At 41.2% G+C, this 20664-nt stretch overlaps 2 protein-coding genes across 16 annotated transcripts in view; one reads left to right on the top strand and one right to left on the bottom strand.

Annotated features, from left to right (window-relative positions):
- Positions 1 to 11179, top strand: part of CCDC149 (coiled-coil domain containing 149) — a 71894-nt gene extending 60715 nt beyond the window's left edge. For 7 of the 14 annotated variants that reach the window (XM_051616678.1, XM_051616667.1, XM_051616668.1 and 4 more), the window contains 3 exons: positions 1375 to 1509; positions 7095 to 7676; positions 8280 to 11179. In XM_051616678.1, coding sequence (XP_051472638.1) covers positions 1375 to 1509; positions 7095 to 7675 — 716 coding nt within the window. In that variant the 3' untranslated portion in view covers position 7676; positions 8280 to 11179. Of the gene's footprint in view, positions 1 to 1374; positions 1510 to 7091; positions 7677 to 8279 lie in introns of all 14 variants that reach the window. The other 7 variants (XM_051616669.1, XM_051616676.1, XM_051616680.1 and 4 more) reach the window with 4 other exon arrangements.
- An 824-nt stretch (positions 11180 to 12003) lies between these two features.
- Positions 12004 to 13503, bottom strand: SOD3 (superoxide dismutase 3). 2 transcript variants are annotated; one of them, XM_051617806.1, is made up of 2 exons: positions 13375 to 13503; positions 12004 to 12934 (listed from the first exon to the last, which is right to left on the bottom strand). In XM_051617806.1, the coding sequence occupies exon 2, from the start codon at positions 12916 to 12918 to the stop codon at positions 12205 to 12207; it is 714 nt and encodes a 237-aa protein (XP_051473766.1). In that variant the 5' UTR covers positions 12919 to 12934; positions 13375 to 13503; the 3' UTR covers positions 12004 to 12204. The 2 variants fall into 2 exon arrangements, with proteins under 2 accessions (XP_051473766.1, XP_051473767.1); XM_051617807.1 differs by having other exon boundaries at positions 12004 to 12953.
- Positions 13504 to 20664: the final 7161 nt, after the last annotated feature.

The raw sequence follows: 20664 nt of genomic DNA on the forward strand, positions 1-20664 counted from the left end.
AATATTATTTTTTTATTACTTGCTATGCTGAAGGCAGAGTTCAGATACATACTTGACAGGGGGATCAAAAGTTGACAAGATCCATGTTTCAAAAGTATTAATGCATTTGTGTTGCTGCAGTATATACCTCAGCCTGTTAAGGATATAAAACTGTCATTAGTACTTTCAGGATCAAGGTACTTACAGACAGTACTTTCAAAATGAGTTAGGGATTGGGATAGTCCACTTAGACTCCATGGGAACAGCTTGACTTTCATTATTTCTTAGTCTGTACCAGAACTTTCTCAGAGCTGGATTTATTCCAGGTATCTTCTGACCTGGTGCTCTTTTGAAAGTCTTTGTCTTGGATGGGTGATTAGATTTAGGATGTTGCCTTAAGGTGAAACGTACAAACAGATTTAGAGGGGAGAAGTGGTTGTTACATAAATGTCCATTCTTATGGAGATAAATAGAGCAGCACCGTGCTGCCTCCCCAGCCATTACTTACCAGTTGGCAGTTGTTCTGGAGGCCACAGAAACATCACGCTTAGCTGATCTTGCACATTTCCTGCCATTTCCCTTCTAGGTTTAAGGTAGTGTCAGTCACTAAAAACATGAGCATCCTGAACAGTGGAGGACTTCCTAAAGGATCTGCAGGTGTTGCTTTCTGTATTGCTAACATTTGTAAAATGGGAAAGACTAGGCATCTACAGCAGAGTCCTCAGTTGAAGAGTTTCTTGCACTATTTTATCTACAAAGAGCTGGAAAATTGCCCTTTTCCATCTGGCTTAAAATAAAAGCTCAGAAATGTTTCTGGAATTTTCAGATTAAAATCCCTCCTGTTCTTCAGGAGGTATGCTTTTGTGCTCCCTCAGTCCTTAGTTACAGTAATCTTGTGCTTTTTTTTAAGGGAGCATTGTAGGATAATACGTGTGTGAGTCTGTAGTGTAAAACTACATACATGGTACGAGCAGCTTCATCACTGAGACAGAGTAGTAGAGAATAAAGAGTCAGTGCTGAGCACTTGCTGGTAATAGCGTGCAAATGATCCATTACTCTTTGTAAAGCTTTTGGTATGATCTGATTATTAATACTCTGAATTGAAAGCTAATTGTGAATAGAATTTGCTGCATACAGCACATGGTCTTCCTTCAAAATCTGTCCTTTACTCAATACTGTGCGTAAAAACATATGCCTTTTCTTTATTTTACTTACATCTTCCTGCTACAGTACAGTGTATCTTTTTCCATGCTGTAGAAGGATCATTTGAGATGCTTTTCCTGTTCTGTACTAATCAATAGCATTGCAAAAAAAATTAAAGATATGTTTTAATATCATTAGTCCACAATGGATGTAATTGGTGGGTTAATAGTTCTAACACTTTGATTGTTTCAGGTGGAAAGGATACCATAACATTCAGTGACCCACCCTTGCCTGTTACACAGCGGTCCAGGTCACCTCTGTTAGCATTTACTGATAAGACAGAGAAAACAGAAGTACAAGGTGAGCACCTGGAACGTAAGCAACTTGGTGAGAGCTGAGCACTCATTTCTTTCCAAATAAAAAGTAATAAATTGTCATGCTGGGATAGCAGAAGGCAAAGTTTCAGTGGTCACAGGAATTGAATGAAACATCCACAAGTAAAATAGATGGTCCCAGTACAAATAGCAAAAAAACAACTGAAAAATGGCTGTTAAATAGATTGCACAGGGCTAGGGATAGGGTCTTACACCTCAAAGAATTCTCCTGCCAGATAACTTGGTTCTGTGAAAAGTTATTCATGCCATCTATGTTACAGTTAACTGCCTCTTGCCCTTTCTCCCTCAGTTAAAATGCACAGTAGGAAAGCAGTCTGTGGAACTGGCTGAGCACATTCCTGCATGGTAGCTGATATCTAGATGAAAGGGTTCCTGATTGTGTCCAATACATTGAAATACCTTACTCATTTTCCCAGAGAAATTTACTGATTTTTTTATAGTCTTGCATGTGTTTCATTAAAAATCCTTCCCCACTAGCAAGCTTTAACATCTCCAGAGTCAAGCTTAACTTTATTTGACAGTAGCAGAAAGATAGTGTTTTGCTGATAACCTTGATTTTTTTTTTGTTAGTTTTTCATAGTGGATGGTAGATGGATTATTATGCTTGCCTATTGGCATTTGGATAAGCTCTTTAATGGGTAAAACATTTTGGTATGCCCAGATCTTACTCAGCTAACCATGAAGCATCATAAACAATTTATTTGTTAGTCCTGAAACTAAAAAGATTGTGGCTTAATTTTGACTTTATTATCCATGTCATCATCTGATAAAACTTGACAGCCAGACTGATTATTTTTATAATCTTGATCAGCTGGGTTTTTTGCTAAAAATAAGTGAAACTATAGTGAATGGTTCTCCAGTGAGTAATAATAACTCATAAATATTATTTTTTTTGCCTGCTTAATCATTGATTTTTTTATTAAATCTGCAGTTACTGAAAGTCTGTGCTTGGTGGTATTATGCTCTTTCCTTTACCTGTTCTAGGTGAGGTTGGTAGTATAGTTTTGATTAAAGCCTGCCTATCAAATCTCATCAGACCCTGTTACTGTTGCTTTGTAACACTGCCAAACTTCATCTCCGGGCTGAAGCTTTCCATGCTGGGTTTTCTACTTCAGCTGACTTTTTTAATGTCAGCCAAATAACTTTTTTGTGTTAAATGTTGATGACCACAGGTTTTTTGTGGCTTTCTTTCTTTGTCGTTTTGTTTTGGCTTGTTTTTTAAATATGCAAGCATTTAGTATATCTGTAATTGAAAGGAATTTGAAATCTGGGGAAAAGGCTTCCATCCTGAGAAAACAGGCTGGAGTTTTTACCCCATTCTAAACCATTCACTTTCAAATGTGGTCCTGCACTTGGGCCACAACAACCCCAGGCAACACTACAGGTTTGGGAAAGTGTGGCTGGAAGGTGTCTGGCAGAAAAGGACCTGGGGTTCTAATTGGCAAGTGGCTAAATATGAGCCAGCAGTGTGCCCAGGTGGCCAAGAAAGCCAATGGCATCCTGGCTTGTATTAGAAATAGTGTGACCAGCAGAAGTAGAGAGGTGATTGTCCCCCTGTACTCAGCACTGGTGAGGCCACACCTGGAGTATTGTGTCCAGTTTTGGGCACCTCAATTCAAGAGAGATATTGAGGTGCTGGAGCAGAGGAGGGCAACGAAGCTGGTGAAGGGCCTAGAGAATAAATCATGAAGAATGCTTGAAGGAGCTGGAAATGTTTAGCATGAGGAAGAGGAGGCTGAAGGGAGACCTCATCAGTCTCTACAACTACCTGCAAGGTCATTGTAGAGAGGTTGGTGCTGGTCTCTTTTCACAGGTAATTAGTGACAGAACAAGAGGGAATGACTTCAAGCTGCAACAGGGCAGGTTTAGACTGGACATTAGGAAAATTTTTTTCACAGAAAGAGTGGTAAGACACTGGAATAGGCTGCCCAGGGAGGTGGTTGAGTCACCATCCCTGCATGTGTTTAAGGGTCGTTTGGATGTGGTGTTGGTGGATATGGTTTAGGGGAGAACTTTGCAGAGTAGGGATGATGGTTGGACTTGGTGATCCCCAGGGTCTTTTCCAACCTGAATAGTTCTGTGATTCTATGAAATACCATGTGCTAAAAACAATGAAAAACAAACCAGTTACTCTGATGAGCTTTCTTCATGCCGCCAATGCTGTTAACACTCTGCATGCACCATTCCTTCAAGATAATGTAAAACAGTTGGAAAAAGCAGAGAGGAAAGGAAGGCTGAGATCAGGACTCCAAAGTCATGGACATTTTGGAGCTGCCATCCACCTTCTGAAGCCTGGAAAGGAAGCAGTGTGTTTTCAGCTGTAGGGCATGTCCCTGTGCTTGAAGTCATACAGCTCCTGAGTCACCTTTTGTGGCCCTCTGCATAGGGAATGACTATCTTAAGAGCTTGGTACGTATTGCAATTTTTCATGTACACAGTGTTCCTCCAAAATCAGGGGGAACTTAGTAGCTGGGTAGAACACAGGAATGTGTACCCTCTGCCTTCACTTACCAAGCAAGTATGCCCTTAATTTAAAAGTGTCATAGAAAGAAAACCAAACCCACTTTTATTATCCTATTAGTTGTATGATCAGTTGAGTTAAAACATTTGATAAGCAGAATAGCAATTCTTATATAGATTTAAATACTAGGCTTGATGTCACATCAGTCAGCTGTGGTCCTTTAAATAGTACTACTGGTATTTGGAGCCTGTTTGGCCAGGAAAACATTTTTAGCTTTTGCACTCACGTACATTCTTTATCAGAACTTCCTGTAATATACTGAATGTTGGTCTAACTAGATCTACAGATAATCGGAGGGCTTTTTTTTGGCTTTTAAAATCTAATCTATCTGCTTACTCTGATCTCATCAAGGCCTGCTTTAGTCTGTACTTGTTATCGTTCTTTCAGTTTAGCTGCATGCTAGAAGTCTGTAGGATATACTGTGCAGTTCCTGTGTGAAAACGCACAATGACACAGTACAATTACATGAATTAAAGACTGTCTTGTGCCACCAAATCTCACTTTATCCAGTGCACAGGATAGATAGTGTCATGGGATAGATTGTACTTGAGCTTAACAGCTGCTAATTCAGGTTTTTTTCCTCCTCATTGTTGAGTGCATTGTTCCTGCTGTATGGCCTGTGTGCTATTATAAGCATTTCCTGAAGACAAAAGTACTGTTTTTCAGTGCACTTTTCTCTGGTGTCCTAGTGCTTTGAAACAATGTATCTTTAGAAAATTGCAGCAAGGTGGCAGGATCACTGTCCCACTGGAGAAGGAGTAAACTGAGGCACGCAAAGAATAAGGCAGTGAGACGGATCAAGAACTGGTTGAAAGGAAGAAGTCAGAGAGTTGTAGTCAATGGGGCAGAATCTAGTTGGACGTCTGCGACTAGTGGAGTCCCTCAGGGGTCAGTACTGGGACCGATGTTGTTCAACATCTTCATCAACAACCTGGATGAGGGTACAGAATGTACCCTCAGCAAGTTTGCTGATGACACCAAGCTGGGAGGAGTGGCTGACACACCAGAAGGCTGTGCTGCCATTCAGAGAGACTTAGACAGGCTGGAGACTTGGGCGAGGAGAAACCTGATGAAGTTCAACAAGGGCAAGTGTAGAGTTTTGCATTTGGGGAAGAAAAATGTCATGCACCAGTACAGGTCGGGGGCTGACCTGCTGGAGAGCAGTGTAGGTGAAAGGGACCTGGGGGTCCTGGTGGACAGGAGAATGACCATGAGCCAGCAGTGTGCCCTTGTGGCTAAGAAGGCCAATGGCATCCTGGGGTGTATTAGAAAGGGTGTGGTTAGTAGGTCAAGAGAGGTTCTCCTCCCCCTCTATTCTGCATTGGTGAGGCCGCATCTGGAGTATTGTGTCCAGTTCTGGGCCCCTCAGTTCAGGAAGGACAGGGAACTGCTTGAAAGAGTCCAGCGCAGAGCCACAAAGATGATGGAGTGGAACATCTCCCTTATGAGGAAAGGCTGAGGGAGCTGGGTCTCTTTAGTTTGGAGAAAAGGAGACTGAGGGGTGACCTCATCAATGTTTACAAGTACATAAAGGGTTTGTGTCAGGAAGATGGAGTTAAGCTTTTTTCAGTGATGACCAGTGATAGGACAAGGAGTAATGGGTGCAAATTGGAGCATGGGAGGTTCAAGGTGAATATCAGAAAAAAATTTTTTACTGTGAGAGTGACAGAGCACTGGAACAGGCTGCCCAGAGAGGTTGTGGAGTCTCCTTCACTGGAGACATTCAAAACCCGCCTGGACGCCTTCCTGTGTGATGTACTCTAGGTGACCCTGCTCTGGCAGGTGGGTTGGACTGGATGATCTTTCGAGGTCCCTTCCAACCCCTAGGATTCTATGATTCTGTTAATTTTGAGTGCAAATTTGAGGTACGTAAGTTTTGGCTCTTTTTGGAGCACTTTGAGTGTATATGTTCAGATACACAACAAGAGCACTGCAGTACTGTGAATCAAGCTCCCAGGTTTCCAGTTGAGTACTCAGATAATGAGGATTAGATCCAGTGGGTGATCACGTCTTTGAAAGTTAATTTATCCCTGCCCTTTCCACTGACTTAAATTCCAGCTCTTCTGGGTAGCATTCTTAGCATCCTTAATAGTAATAAGAGTGTTGTTCCCTTCATGCCAACCCCTTGTCTCACTCACTCGTTGGCTCCCAAATTACAAATGAGGTGGGTCTGACAGAGACAGTAAGCTCCTCTGTTGTGTAGCTCTAATCTCTGCAGCCAGGCTGGCCTGTGCAGTGTGTGAGGCTAGATTCCTGTGAGAGAAATAGAGTAAGTGCTCATACACTGAAAGGTGATGCATATGCACGACAGGAGTCATTTTAAGCTGTCGATGCAGCCAGCATTTCCTGATTTTTCTTACTTGACTTTGCAAGCTTCTTTTCAATGAGGCTTTTTGTCCTTAACTGAGATGAGGACAGATTCTCTCTTTCATAAAGCCGTTTGTTTACACATTGCTGTTTTTGCTATTGTGACACTTTGTTCGTTGTTTGCCTTTTGGTATAATGGTATTATTTAAATTTTTTTCACTGCTGCTTTGTGTTATGCTGTTACCCAAATTAGAATAATTTTTTGTGTTAGGAGAAATGTTACAGGGCCAAAACCAAAACTTCATGATTGGATGAAAGCCTGTGAAAAGCTCAAAATTAATGAAGCTTGTGTTAACCACTGAAAGTGGTAGTGATGTGGGGATTAATGTTAAGCTGTGCCAGAAGTTTCTGTAGCTGAGTGCCTTGCTTAGACTTGATATTCCTTTGAAAAAGTTTGCCTCACCCTGCTGTTTGTTCTCCTGTATGATATCAACTATGTCTCTTTTGGAGTTGTTTGTATTAGGGTAAGACAGGCTCCAAAAGGTGGCAAAAGCAGCAAGAAACTTAGTGTTGATTTCTTTCTATCTAAGAAATGGGCCTGAGATGGGATAGGGGATCACTCTTAAAACTCCTTACCAAGGTGAACATCTCTGTGATCTGGTAGTGGTAGTGATGGTCTTCAGGTCGGTTATGTAATAAATACCTGTGACTGACTAGAGCATTTTGCTTTTCCATTTCTCTTCCAGCAGAACAGAAGGGAAAACATGATGAAACTTGTGCTGTTTCAAGTGAACTCCTGGCTCCAGAAGCAACAAGCTTAAATAATAGAAACCAAAATAAACATTTTTATTCTTCGTTACCCCAGTTACCTTCTGAGAAAGAAGAAATAAACAAGCTTGGAAGTCAGATAATTAAACTGACAGAGCAGGCAGTTGCAGAACTGGAAGGGAAAAGAGCAGGCGCTTCCACAGAGGAGCAGAACACAGTCAATGGAACAGACCTTAATGGTTCATCTGAGGGAGAGTTCCCACTTTCCAGCCCCGACCCATTTGACCCCACAGATCCCTCAAACTCAGAGAACGAACAGACAGCTGAAACTGAGGCCCTGAAAGACAATGACCAAACCTCAGAGAGTGACTGTGAAATTACAAATGAAGGAGGGGATCAGAATAGCAGCATCGTGGATGTGGTGCATACTGAGGACCCTGGAAGGCACAGAGGGCTTGATGCACACACAAGTAACAGCTTTGAGGAGCTCCCTGAATCTGACAACAAGAAGTCATCTGATTCTGCTGAAAACTCTGAATATTTGGATAACAGTTTGGCTTGAGGTATGAAATCCAGGCTCTCAGACATCTCATTGTAATCCTTTTACTGTTTTTAGTTTTGCAGTGATACTGCTGCTGCAAACATGACTGGTGAAACAGTGTGCCATAGGGTTGATTTTTACATCCATCTGCTAATATGTGTCTAAGAAAGGTGTTTCTCTGTTAGTTTTGGCTATAGTGTACCAAAAATATAAATTACCTTAGGAGAGGTTTAATAATTTTGAGTCTTATCTGTAATTGTTTTAAGTTTCTACATAGATTGGTGTAATTTACATTAGTGTAGCAAAGAGACTAGTGATAATGATTATCACTAGGCTTCTGTAATTTGTATGGTCCTACTACTGGACTGTATTTAAATGATTAGAAATATCTTCCTAGGACGAAAAATTTGGAGTGATAAATTGAGAAGCATCTGCAAACTTTTGCTTGTTTCTCAGACTGCATTCTATTTCTCTTTACATATAGTGACTGTAAGGACATCCTTAGAAGGAAATCACCATTCCCATATAGCTACTTTCTGAAAACCATCCCTGCATGTATACAGTTCTCTGATTAGAAACCTCTATATCTTCTCAACTGTATGAAATTTTTCCTTGCCTCTCCCAGCTCATCTCATGAAAATGCAGGGAGTTGTTTCACCACATCCTGAGAACCTAATTTAATGAAGCTCTGAAGGAAGCATATCGTCAGAGAAGCCAGAAGTCTTTCTGTGAGAAGTGGCAATGCTGTTCCAAAGCAAGGAGAACAGCAAGAGAAGAACCAGTGATGTGCTGTCCACCTGCTTGGTATTCTCAGTTGCTGGAATTGCATTCCTCAACCTACAGGAGATGTAACAGCCCTCAGGCTGAATAACTGGTGGTAGATGGCAGCCTAATGCATCTGTGCCCTCCTTTTTAAAGGAATCTGTCTTTTTTATTTTCGTATGTTTTGGAATTCAGGGTAACTCTTCCTTTTCTCCTCATTTCACCCATCTGTGGTGTAGTGAAGGTTTACTTGCATTGCTGCTTCTTTCTTAAACTTCTTCCCTTGGTGATGTTTAGTCATAGGAAAACATTCCTATAATAACTGAGGAAAAGGGAGGCTGCTGTGTCATTCCCTAGCTCACTCCTGATGCTGGAGCTGTGCCACTCTGCTCCTAAGAAGGCAGCAACAAGGGAATACTTAACATTTAAGTTAGCAGCTGTTGGAGAAGAGGAGGCACGTCCTTCCTCTCCTGCTTGTAACATGAGGAATAGTCCCTGCAGCTGTGGAGCTTCTATGGGCCAGCAGCCATTAAGGCAATTTTTCTGCTGGCCTGGGACCTAATTGTCTGTAAATGTTCATTTCTCACTCCTAGAACTTGAAACCAATCAGAGAGAATTAAAGTAAATTTAATAAAATACTACTAATAAAAAGGAAAATCCCTCCCAGATTGAGTCCTTCTTTGAAAAATAACTGCCAGCTGCAAATTTTTACAGCCCACTTGTCAGCTACTGAATAAACAGAGCTTATATTAGCAATACTGACAAACTCTTCTGTATATGGAAGATGAGCTAGCAGGTGCTGCCATAATCAAGGTGTCAGAGTCCATGAACAGTTGGTATTCAGCAGAAGAAAGGCTGTATGTAAATGATTACATATAAATATAAGAACGATAGGGGGAAGGTGAAAAATGTGGCTTGTCTCTGTTCTCATGTGTTTTCCCCAGCAGGTGCATTCGTGTAACCCATTCAGTGTCTTATCTGGAGGCAATAAAGCCATACTCACAGAGCTCCTCAAGTGTATTTCCTCCCTCTTTAAAGGTAATTTGGCATTGCAGATTTCACTGATATTAAGCAGCAGCCCTTAGGAACAAAACAACATCTGTATATTTAAGCATATTAAGGACATGAAGCAGTAAAAAGTTTTCTTTAATTATCGTGATCACCATTTAAGTTCGTCATCACCTGAAAAACCAGGAAGAGTCTTAAGTATTTGAGTGATTGTTAGGCTGTTCTCATTAATTGTAACCAACTGCATTATTGACTCATTTATATGACAGTACTGACAAGTCGGAAGAGAAATAGCTGCAGAAACTGGCATCTCTGGGAGATTGTGGCAAGATTTTTTCCTTTAATGCTTGAATGTCACATGAAGCAGCATTTTATTCAAGATGTATTCTTTTCCATCTTTCACAGACTAATCCTGCGCAGAGCTAAATATCAATGCAGTCAGAACTGAGGCAAGCAAATAAGAAGGTCAGGATTTCACACAGCTGAGCTCAGAAATGTTGGGGGTGTTTATATTGTTTCCCTGCCCTGTGTCTTTCCTAAGCCACAGTTGTGTAAATTAGCATTTTGCTCCTGGTCCTTTAATAGTCACTTAATGCTATTAATTAAGAGCTTGGTGCGAAAATTCGAGCAGGTAGAAGCAGCACTGGACCTCATTTGTTGATTCTTTTTAATATGTTTGTTCTTTGAGATCATAGTGATGTACAACCCAACAATTAGGACATCTTGGTAATTATCCTCACACCCTCTCCCTCTTAGATGCCAATGTTATATCTTTGCAATTACTAAATTCCAGTGAGATATCTAGATCTCTGGAAGCCTAATTTTTAGTGCTATATCACTGCTGCAATACTGCCCCTCTTCTTTCTGCCCTAGTGAATGTGTATTCTAGCTACGTTTTTAGCCTTCTCCCAGGAACACAGGACTTCAAAATCAGGAGACTTGTAAAAGTAAGGCATCTTTGCTGCACTATGTGGTAATTAATTGAATATGCTTGTCAGTATCTTCCTTGGATATTGCTTTAATTGATATTTATTCCCCCCCCCAGTAAATTAACTAGTGTTTTGTTCTGGAATCAAAACTACTGTAGGTTTTTCTGGGGCCTGGGGAAGGCAGGGGGGTGTTGGTTTTGGTGGGTTTTTTTCTTTAGACTTGAGTTCCCTTATCTAGAAAATTAGAAATTCAGATATCACGTCCAGACATATGAGCCTTTTTGGTTTTGGGCTCTGGGGAAGCAAAGTGGGAAGGGAATGTTGTGGCAGGGGTGTGGAGAAGATGCATTTCACAAACTGATTTTAAGGAAGTTGTCTCGTCTAAAAGTGAATTCATGCATTGTCTGTGGGGAGGATTTCATTTGAAAGTACAATGTTGTGGTTATTTGAAAAAAAATGTTCACTGAATTTGTAAAATAAGTGTGTGAAAATGACAGATGAAGAAGCATCTTTTAGAATGCTGCTTCTTTTCTAAGTGAGACTATTTTTAAGGATATGGGAATTTGTATAATAAAGAGTGGAATTTCTTAAATCCATATGAGCTCAGGAATGTATTTCAAAATCTTAACTGAGATAAAGTTGAAAGTCTGCTATGTTTCTAAAATATAGGATTTTGTTTATCAGCTTCTGTTTTGTAGTTTTACTTCCTAAATTATGCAGTTTAATTTATTTGCAAACCTCTCTTGTTGCCTCCTGGATTAACTGCACAACATAGTTCAACTATATTAATACATTTTGTCATCTTTAATAAAAACATGTCCTGATACGCTTGTTCCACCTGCTTGTTGCCTTTTCTCTTCTCAGTATCAGATGAATGACAGTCACAAAGGTTGTATTTTAGTATTTTCAGTGAGTTGTGTTAAATTTAAGAAGTAAAGCTTTACTGAGGGAGAGTCATAGGTTTGAAAATTATCTGATTTATGTCTTTTCACTATCTCTTCTCCCAGTCTAAATTGTCTGATTTACTGCCTACATTTATTGTATGAAGAAACACTCAGTATTTTTTGGCATTGAAAAGAATATTTATCTCTGATCTGCTATCTTTATCATCATGGTCTAACCAGCATAAAAACTTTTATCCACAACCTAATTTCTAACAGGCACAAACCAGTGGCTTCAGGGAAATTTTGCTGGGGAGTGATGGTCTGCTTTCTGATGTTAACAGTATGAGTCAGCCATATCCATGTGGTCAATTTAAAATAGTTAAGAGGCAACCTGAAATAACAAGTAGAAGAATGTAATGAATCTGAAGTTTAAAACAGAAATGTCTGTACTTTCCCTTATTTTTAGGGGAAGTCCATTATCCAGGTCTTGCAACACAACTCCCAACACTGTTGAAAGCACAGAGATCTTTTTACCTTTCAGATTTGCAGCTAAATGCAGGATAGCATTTAGTGAGTGGTAATTTCTTACTTATTTGTATTAATTATTGTTATTATTATCAAACCTATGATCCCTTAAGAGCCCTCTACAGCACACAGTTTTTTTACAGACTATCTGCTGTATCTGTTACCCCTCTTACTTGCATGCATTCAACTCCCCAACTGCATAAAAGGGAATCCTTTATCTTCAAGAAAATACATCACAGTGTTGAGTTGATGCTGGTTTTATTGATGGGCTTACAGAAAGAAGACTCTAGAGAGTGCTATGCATTTCTTAGAGGAGCAAGCAAATGGAAATGACAGTTCTTTAGGTGTGTATCTTCGTGGCCTGGGGCACAGCCTAAGGTACTTTGTGCTGCCCAGGCCATGGCTGGCCTCCTGGCCTCTTGTTCTTCACTTAAGCCTGGTTCTATGTTCGTTTGTTGAGCCCTCTCTTCTTCTTGTCTGTAACCTCAGACAGTTTCTCTTCCCACAAGTTCTTGTTGCATATCCCAATCACACAGCAAGCCAGACGTTTCCCAGCATTTCCATTTTCCAAACTGGCCTTATTGTTGCCCTTGCCCATATCATCTTCCTGCTCATGGATCACAACCGATCTACCCATGATGGAATACGGACCAAACATAGTGGCAAAGAGATTGGTCTTGTATTTTCTGATTTTGCCTTCCTTAGGAGAAAAGTTGCCAAAGTCCCCTGGGTGACGGGGGTGATTCACTCTGAAAGGGTTATAGTGTCCTCCTGTAGAATCACACCCGTTGCTGAGGTCCCCAAGCTCGTGGATGTGTATAGCTCTAGCAGATTGATTATTATCCAACAGAAACCCATCCAAGTAAAAAATGGCTTCTAATCTTCCATATGGGTAGTACTGCCTGAATAAGACTTGTCCAGTCACTTGTGGCTTGTCAGCATCTATTTTGGAGCTGGGTTTCATTTCACAAGTGGCATAAATCATCCCATCAGTCTCATTACCAGGTACTACTGGATAGAGCAAATTCTGCCAGAGGTCATTAACTTTTTTCTGTATGTCAGGAATTGGCTCTTGGCTTGGATCCAGCTCTTTGTCTGTCATGACACAAGGGGCAAATAGGGCAACCCCACTGACCAGGGAAAGAAGCAGAAGCATCTTCGCAATTCAGAGCCTGCAAAAGGTACAAGAAGCTAGAAAGAATTAAGGGCGTTTTGCAGCAGCATAGCTGGAGAGAAAGGCAGGCAGCCTGTGGCAGGCTGAGCAAAAGAGCTGGAGCATGGTCCTGGTGGACTGCTCCTTTCTGAATCTGTCTTGTGATGAATTGAAAGTAAATCAGAATGTATAAGCATGTTTATAAACACAGCTGACACCCATGACTAAAATAAATACTTGTGATTTTGTATTTTACACTAGATCTTGATCTTAAAAACTGCCCTGTTTTCCCTGCAGGAAGCAAATAAGCTTTTTGGAGCTTTCTTGAGTTTGAATCAAGAGTTTTCTCCTACTACAAATTCCAGCAAGGCAGTTTTCCAGCAGGCTTTTTTTGGTCCATCTACTTAACCAGTAATTAGGCATTACAAATTAGAAGTAAAAATCCAGCAAGTCGATTACCTTGCAGAGTTGCTGCAGAACCCTTCAGAAATAGCTCCTTGCCTCTGCTCCCCTAATCCAAGATGTGATCAGACAGAATCCCCGAGCTGTTGGAAGTTGATGTTTTCGGGAACTGCGTGTTTGTGTAAAAGTTAGGTAACACTGGCTCAGGGGAGGCGTCACCGCCTCCCGTGGGAGGGGAGCAGGGGAGGGAGGGGGAAAAAGTTTTAGGCATTTTAATTCTGGGCAGGGTGAACACTTTGTCTTTTCTCGGTTAGTTAGTCTGGCTCTCAGTCCTTGCTGACATTCCAGAAAAAAGGAAAAAATGTTATCAGGCTTTTAAATTAATCTTCCTTTTGATTACTTCATGTGCTTATCTAAAACAAGCAACCATCAACATGCAGTGAGGGGAGAGGAAGGAACTTTATTAGGGCACAGTTGGGCAGTTTGCTCACTTACGTGCTGGTTGTCATGGAGCTGGTTTACATTTTTATTTCTTTATTAGACCAAATTGAAGTGATGCTTAAGCAACACAGACTGTTCCACATGGACATGTTGCTGTGGTTTTAAAACCTGAAGCATGATTCAAACTGGCAGATACTGAACTACATCGCAGCAACGCTTCTCTGTAAAGTTTTAGGGCTACTGTCTGCTACTTTACTTGCAAATGTATCTGCTCCAACACAGTGATTTTTTTCTTCTTTTTTTGGGACAGCAGTGGTTGCTTTCCAAAGAAAGAGGTAAGCAGTAGTGAGGCAGTGCAACATCAGACTGAAGCAGAGAGAAATTGTTTCCCAGAAGCTGTCTGGAGCAGGGAGAGTTCATAAGTGTTTCATCATCGAGTGAACTGAGGAATGCCCTCCTCCTTGGGGGCATTGCCCTGCCTGCAACAGTTCCACTGCAGTAGCTGAAATGTGGATTCAGCCCTCACAAGAGCAATTACTCAGGCTGAGATTTCTGTAGAGAGAAAAGGGGAGCTCTTATTACTCGAACAATTCTCAACGCAAGAATATTGCAAAAGAAAATCCTTTTTCTCGGTTCACATCTACTGCCAGCTGGATAAGGAAGGTGACAGTTTCTGGAATGGCAAAACTGTGTGTGTGAATCTTACGCTGTCATATTCTACATCAGATCTGAGATACTCTGGTATCTGAGACCTGATTTTCTTCCTATATGAAGGAGAGTAGAGCTAAAGGGGTGTCCACTGCTTGCATCATTAGTCAGGGACTGGTAGTACAGAGTTAACTTCTGCTTGGGATATTGAACGTGTGACTTTAGCTCTGAGCTTCAGTTCCTAATCTGTGACTTAGCACAACTAGTATTTCTTTTATTCAGGGTATTTATGAGTTGTTCAGATCACTGTCCTCATGGGAACCATCCAGTGCTCAGTGGAAAGTGAGGAAATCCACAGTCTCTGAGCTGGGGAAATCCACATTTGCAACATGATAATGTTTAATGCATTTAAAAGAAGTATTTTATAATCAGGTTTTATAAATCTTAGCAAAAAATATTCAGCTAACAACTAGCCAAATGCAAAGGGGAATGGTTTAAGTTTGTAAAATGCAAGAAGCAACTGTCCAGTCTAGGTACTATTAGGAAAACTATTTCCTGGCATCATAAACCATTTTTTAAGGGGACATGATGAATGGAAGGAAAAAAGGAACATTGCTCATGGTTTACTCCTTGAGTCACAAAGTAATGGACTGCAATTGAGTTTAACATTTCTGCAAGGAAATTTCCAAGCCAGCAGTCAGTGCTCTGAGAGAAGAATTTTAAAGCTTTAGTTGAATTATAAGGCATTTTGAAGCAGGAACTAGGATCAGAATTTTAGCTCATTTAAATACAATAATGCTGCTGACTTCAGTGGCATCTGTGGTGTTTTAAATCAGCTGGAATTCTGTACCCCCCAAAAAAACACCCTGAAAAACTGAAGATGGTTGCTGCAAAGCTCTTTATTTATGTGCTGCACATGTGGGAATGAAGCAGAAATGCAGAAGGGTGTAAAGGAGATGATCAAAGGGACAGAAAGGACTGCAGCAAAACTAAATCATGTATTTGTAGTGCTCTGCACTTCAGAGAGTGAGAAGGAAATACTAGCTGTGGGCTGCTGTCAGAAAGATGTATTTGAAAAAGGAGAAGAGCTGATAACTACAAGAAATGCAATTGCCAGGGTGATTTGGCATTCAGTCTGGGTCTGAAAGATGGAAGCTGCTAAGTTCTAACCAGGTGTATCGTTAAAGTCTATTGTAACCCACGGCTTATGGTTTAGTTTTCTGGTTAAAAAGAGGTGCTGAACAATGAGCTAACAGTCCTTGAAGCAAATAGTGGTTAATGGGAGGAAAGCCCACAGTGACCTAACCATGCACTTGTACTTGCATTACAATCCCTGTTTAAAAAAGAGACCTCTGCTTCTGTCCCAGTTGTACAGAATCTATCTTATCCTGAATTTCCTGCAATCTCCTGGGCTATACAAGACATATGAATCGAAACAAACTTCTGCAAGTCTCTCTAGACCACATGGAAAAACCAGGCTTAGCTTTACTCATGGGCATTACAAGGGACTTATATGCAGCTCTGCTCACAAGTCCTTAGTCCATGGTATAACCTTCAGGGTTGGTTGCTTGGTGGGTTTGGTTTGTCATGACATCATCCCATTGCATCACCCTGTTGTTCAGCTTAACATCTTTTGGTTTGTCCAGCATGGAGTTAAATGTGATGAAGAAATGCTGCATAGGAGAGCATCCTTTTGAAGAAAGAGGATTTTTTTGTGTCTCCAGCAGTTGGATCTTCTCTCAGTGATTTTATGGTAGAATGATTCTCCATAAAAATGACATCCAGAGAAGGCAGGTTTTACATCTTCTGCAGTGGGTGATGGAACTGACTGCTTTCCTCTATGTATGGCTGAGGCTGGAGCCACTAAAAGAGGGGGTTGTGTGCAGCCTGAGGAAAGCAGAGTCAGGATCTTTTGGAACCTAATCTGCTCCTTCAGTCAGGGCACTCTCTGCCATTTCTGAGTCATGGTCCCATCCTGGGAGCCAGTTACGCTGGTGGGTCATCAGGTAGCAGCAGGGCCTTCTGGCAGTTGTTGGTGTGTGAGAGTTACCTGCTTGCTGTACAGAGACTGCAGGGCACCAGAACTTCCCGATGTTCAGTTTGGTGTGGTGTTCCCTGCACAGCAAAGGCCTGTGAGCACAGCACCAGCCTTGCGTGACATCTGGAGTGTCCCAGTACCTTCCTGTGGGTCTGTGGGTAGAGCCTGCAGTGTGGATTTTCATCTGCAGGGCGACAAGCAGCGCTGCCAAGTTAGGAAGGATTTAGAAAGCAGAAATGCTGTCAGGGTGTCTGCACGGTGCAATGGCTTTGGCTATTTACTGCTTGTGACCAGCACAGGCTGTTAATGCCCAGTGGAGCTCCAGCGCTCCTGAGGGAGGGGATTTGTCCTGGACTGAGCGATGTTGGCCTCCATGGTGAGCACGGGGCTGGCACTGAGCTGCAAGCAGCACCTCAGCCTGCAGAAATCATGGTGGAAATCATGCAATTGCTCTCAGGAGAAAAAAAAAATAAAAGAAAATGAAAAATCTTGCTGTAGCAAATGGAAAATCTGCCACTGATCTAGGCTTACTCTTCCTGTTTGTATGTGTTCCTTGACTTGGTGTTTCCATTTAAAGAAATAAAGATATTTAGTGCCTGCGATAAGCATCCATTTATAATAGTCTTGCCAAAGAGCTATATGCATTTCAAACTTTTCAGGGCATTGCCCGTAAAAAAACAAGTTAAACAAATGTACAAAGGCAAACCACACTGTTCTTTCTGGGGAATAATTTCTCTAGAAAATAGAAGACCATGCAACTGTCAAACATCAGCCAATTTGAAAAATTCTTTAAATTCCTTCTCTTTAATAACTTGAGAAGAAATCATTTTATGAGGGAGGGATGAACTGTAAGTAAGCTTCTTGAAAAAGCTGCCTTCAGAAACTCATTTTAGGTCTGTCAACCCAATTTAACAGAATTTCATTTTCAGATGTGGATATAAAATACAAATATGTAGTGTAAAAAGTAGGGATGGAACCCAGCTATTAGATAATTTAGGTTATTATTTGTGTTTGCATTAATTCCCTGATCCTTTGTTTAATGTTTATCCTTTCTGCTCTGTAGCATTAATCTGACGAGCGGTTTGCTGTTCGAGAGGAGACAAGAAATAAACACCAGACTTCCCTCAAGATCAGTGTCCAATGGCCATAAATGGAAATATCTTGATTATTTTTTTAATTTCAAAGCATGCATTGCACACATTGTGCATATTTACACAACCAACAGTGTGTGTAGCTTCAAGCCAAAGCTCAGGAGCTGCAGGAAGGTTGGGCCAGTAGGTCAGATGTATGAGCAGCAGTTACACAAAAATAACTAAATACAAAATGGTCTGGTTTTCTGGCAGTTAATAGCAGATGTCTCGGGAGTCTAATGATCATCACAAATGAACTGAGCATGATTTAAGTTACTTCTATCCTCTAGTGTACTAAAGAAACAGAACTGGTGATAACAGATTAATCCCTGCATTTTGCTTGTGTATGCTGCCACATGTCTCTTGTCAACTGTTGGGGCTTTGTGGGTACTGACCACTGCCAGGTGCTTCTCAGGAGTGGTGGACTTGAGGCCTCCTACTGAAGTAGGAGCAGCAGAACTTCCCAGGACCAAAACGGGAAGCTTGGTCCCTTCCTAGAGGATTAAGCCCAGTCCTGGGCCAGGCTTGTGCCTGTCAATAGGAGCATGTCAGCAAGGTGAGAGGACAGGTAACAGCTACTGCCAGAATTAGGGATGGAAGCAGGCAGGAAAGGAGGAATTACACGTACTTCTACAGGCAGAAAGTTGGAGAGTCCCAAAACTGGCCTTATCCTTCTTCACACATTTCAGTTTTACTTCTGTTATGTTTATATGAAAAGGATTGGTCCAATTTCACTTAAGCAGCAGACGGTATTTCAAGTAAGAGAGTTTAAGTTCTTTTTATTTACATATTGCAATACAGATACACTTTGCTTCATTTCAACAAAACATAACCTAGCACTCTTTAAATAACCTGCAAAATGTATTTGAAAGGCTATGGGCTGTCATGGATACCCTGTGCAGTTAAAGAGTAGGAGGAAAAAAACCTGTAAAATACAAGTTGTTTAAAAGAGCACTAGGGAAGTGGTAGTGTGTCCACTTGTGACCCCTTGTTTTGCATCCGTGCTAAAGTCTGAGAGGGATTTAGAGACACTATACCCAACCATACCAATATAAATCATGGCTTAAGCTTGTCTATCCTGCTGTAAAACTGTTTGTAAAACTTGAATCTACCATCACCCTGGCTTGACTGTCCTTTATCTTACAGGCTTCCCTGCTCTCCAGCCTGGTTCTTGCTGCAGAGCAGACCCATTGTTTTGGTTGTTCCCACTACAGACATGGGGGACAGATTATTCTCTTCTTTGCAACCTCTTGAAAACTTAACTGCACCAATGACTCTTCCCTCTTTCAGTTAAACAGTCCCAATTCTTTTAAGCCTTCCTTCTAAATTTTGTAGGCTCCCATGTTGAGTAGATTGCCTTTTCCTTTGGACTGCACACCTCTTTGTGGAAGAGAAGTGTGCAAAATCTCAGCACATCAGCTGACCAGCATGGATTACTGCTGCCCAGTATTACTCTCTATACCATGATGTGATCTTTTCCCAATTCTTTCCTGCAGAACTGTTGTCTATGTAATTGTTTCCATTTTATATTTCTTTAGTTGGCTATTCCTGCTAAGTATAGGATTTTACCTTTGTCTTAACTGGAGCTACCTCCTTTTTTTATTTAACTCCCCCCCCTTATTGTCTCTCTAGCTTGTCCCGAACATTTTGAATTCTAATTATTTCCCACAGTGTGTTTACAGCCCTTCCAGCTTGGCGTCAGCTGTGAATTTAATCAGTTTATTTTTTGTTCCATCATCCAAGTCATTAACAGAAGGGCTGAATAAAACAAATCACAGACAAACTTCTGCACTCGGGGCAGGCTGTCCTCCCCTCTGGCAACTGACTGGTTTACAGACTGGTTTACAGATTTCTCTGTACCTGCTTTATAGGAGTATGATGAAGACCATTTTTTTCCTCAGCTTGTGTGCAGGAATGTCATGTAAGATATTAGTTAAGATATTTAGTAAAGGTAAGATAAACATCTACTTCTCTATATGCAAGACTTGTTTTCCCTCATAGAAAGAAAAGGTTCCTTATGTATTTTATTTCCCTTTCTTGCTTTCAGGTGAAAGCAAAAAGTTTGCCATTTTAAGTGGTTTCTCTGTAGCTGTGACTCCTGGATTGAGCCTCACAGATCCTCCCTGAATCCTCAGACTTCATAGAAACCAAAATAATTTACTGTCCCTATCTTAGCTCTCTCTGGGAGAGGCAAAGTGTCTTTCAAGTGCTGCCTGACACTTAAGTGGTGTCCAAATCCTTAGGCATCTGAAAACCAATTAAAAGCCACCTTTTATGTGCACATCCCCACATTGCTCTATCTCCTCTTCTGCTAAAAGTGTTGAGAGGACCCATTGTATTTTAATGTTACACCAGTTGATGAGATTTATGTGACATCAAAGATGAGGTTAATTCATGCTACCTAGATTAAAATACATGTTCAAAGATTCACATTTCTGGCTCTCTTACTTCTTGCAAGCAGCACCTGTTTGTAAAATCTCCCAGTTTGTCCATGTTCCCCACCACCTTCATTACAGTTGCCAATACTGTAAGTCACACTCCTCCAAAACCAGGAAGACTGTGCCCATTTTAACATAAGAGTCATATGTGCATGTCAAGTTAGTAAATAAAATGGAAATTGATGAAAATTTACAAACTCAGGAGGATCTTGGTACTACCAGGCCACAGGCAAGAAACTTCCCATTAGCACTTAAATTCTTGCTGACAGGGGTAGGCACCAAAGGCTCTGCTTTGCACAAGAGCAAGCTAGAGCTCAGCAGAAGCTGGGGGCAATCATGTTTTCTGAAGATGAAAGCCCACCTGGCTTTGATTGCAGACAGCAGCTCCTTCTCCCCTTGGACAAGGGCCCAACTGCAAACATTGGATGTGGAGGCAGGTACTCCTGACCAGCAGCTATGAAAGGCAACAGCCCTGGGCTTTTGCTGAAGTCAATGCTCAGCAGCATCTGGGATGCTCCTGAGGAGGTTCCTTCACCTTGAATGCTGCAGGATGCAGGAGAGCTGATTGAGTTCCCAGAGGCTTTCTCAAAGCAGGTATTTCACCACAGATGTTGTGTTGCTGTTGTCCCAAAGTTGGGGTCTGTTACACGGT

This window comes from Apus apus, chromosome 4 (genome assembly GCF_020740795.1).
Source record: "Apus apus isolate bApuApu2 chromosome 4, bApuApu2.pri.cur, whole genome shotgun sequence".
Taxonomy (NCBI): Eukaryota; Metazoa; Chordata; class Aves; order Apodiformes; family Apodidae; genus Apus; species Apus apus.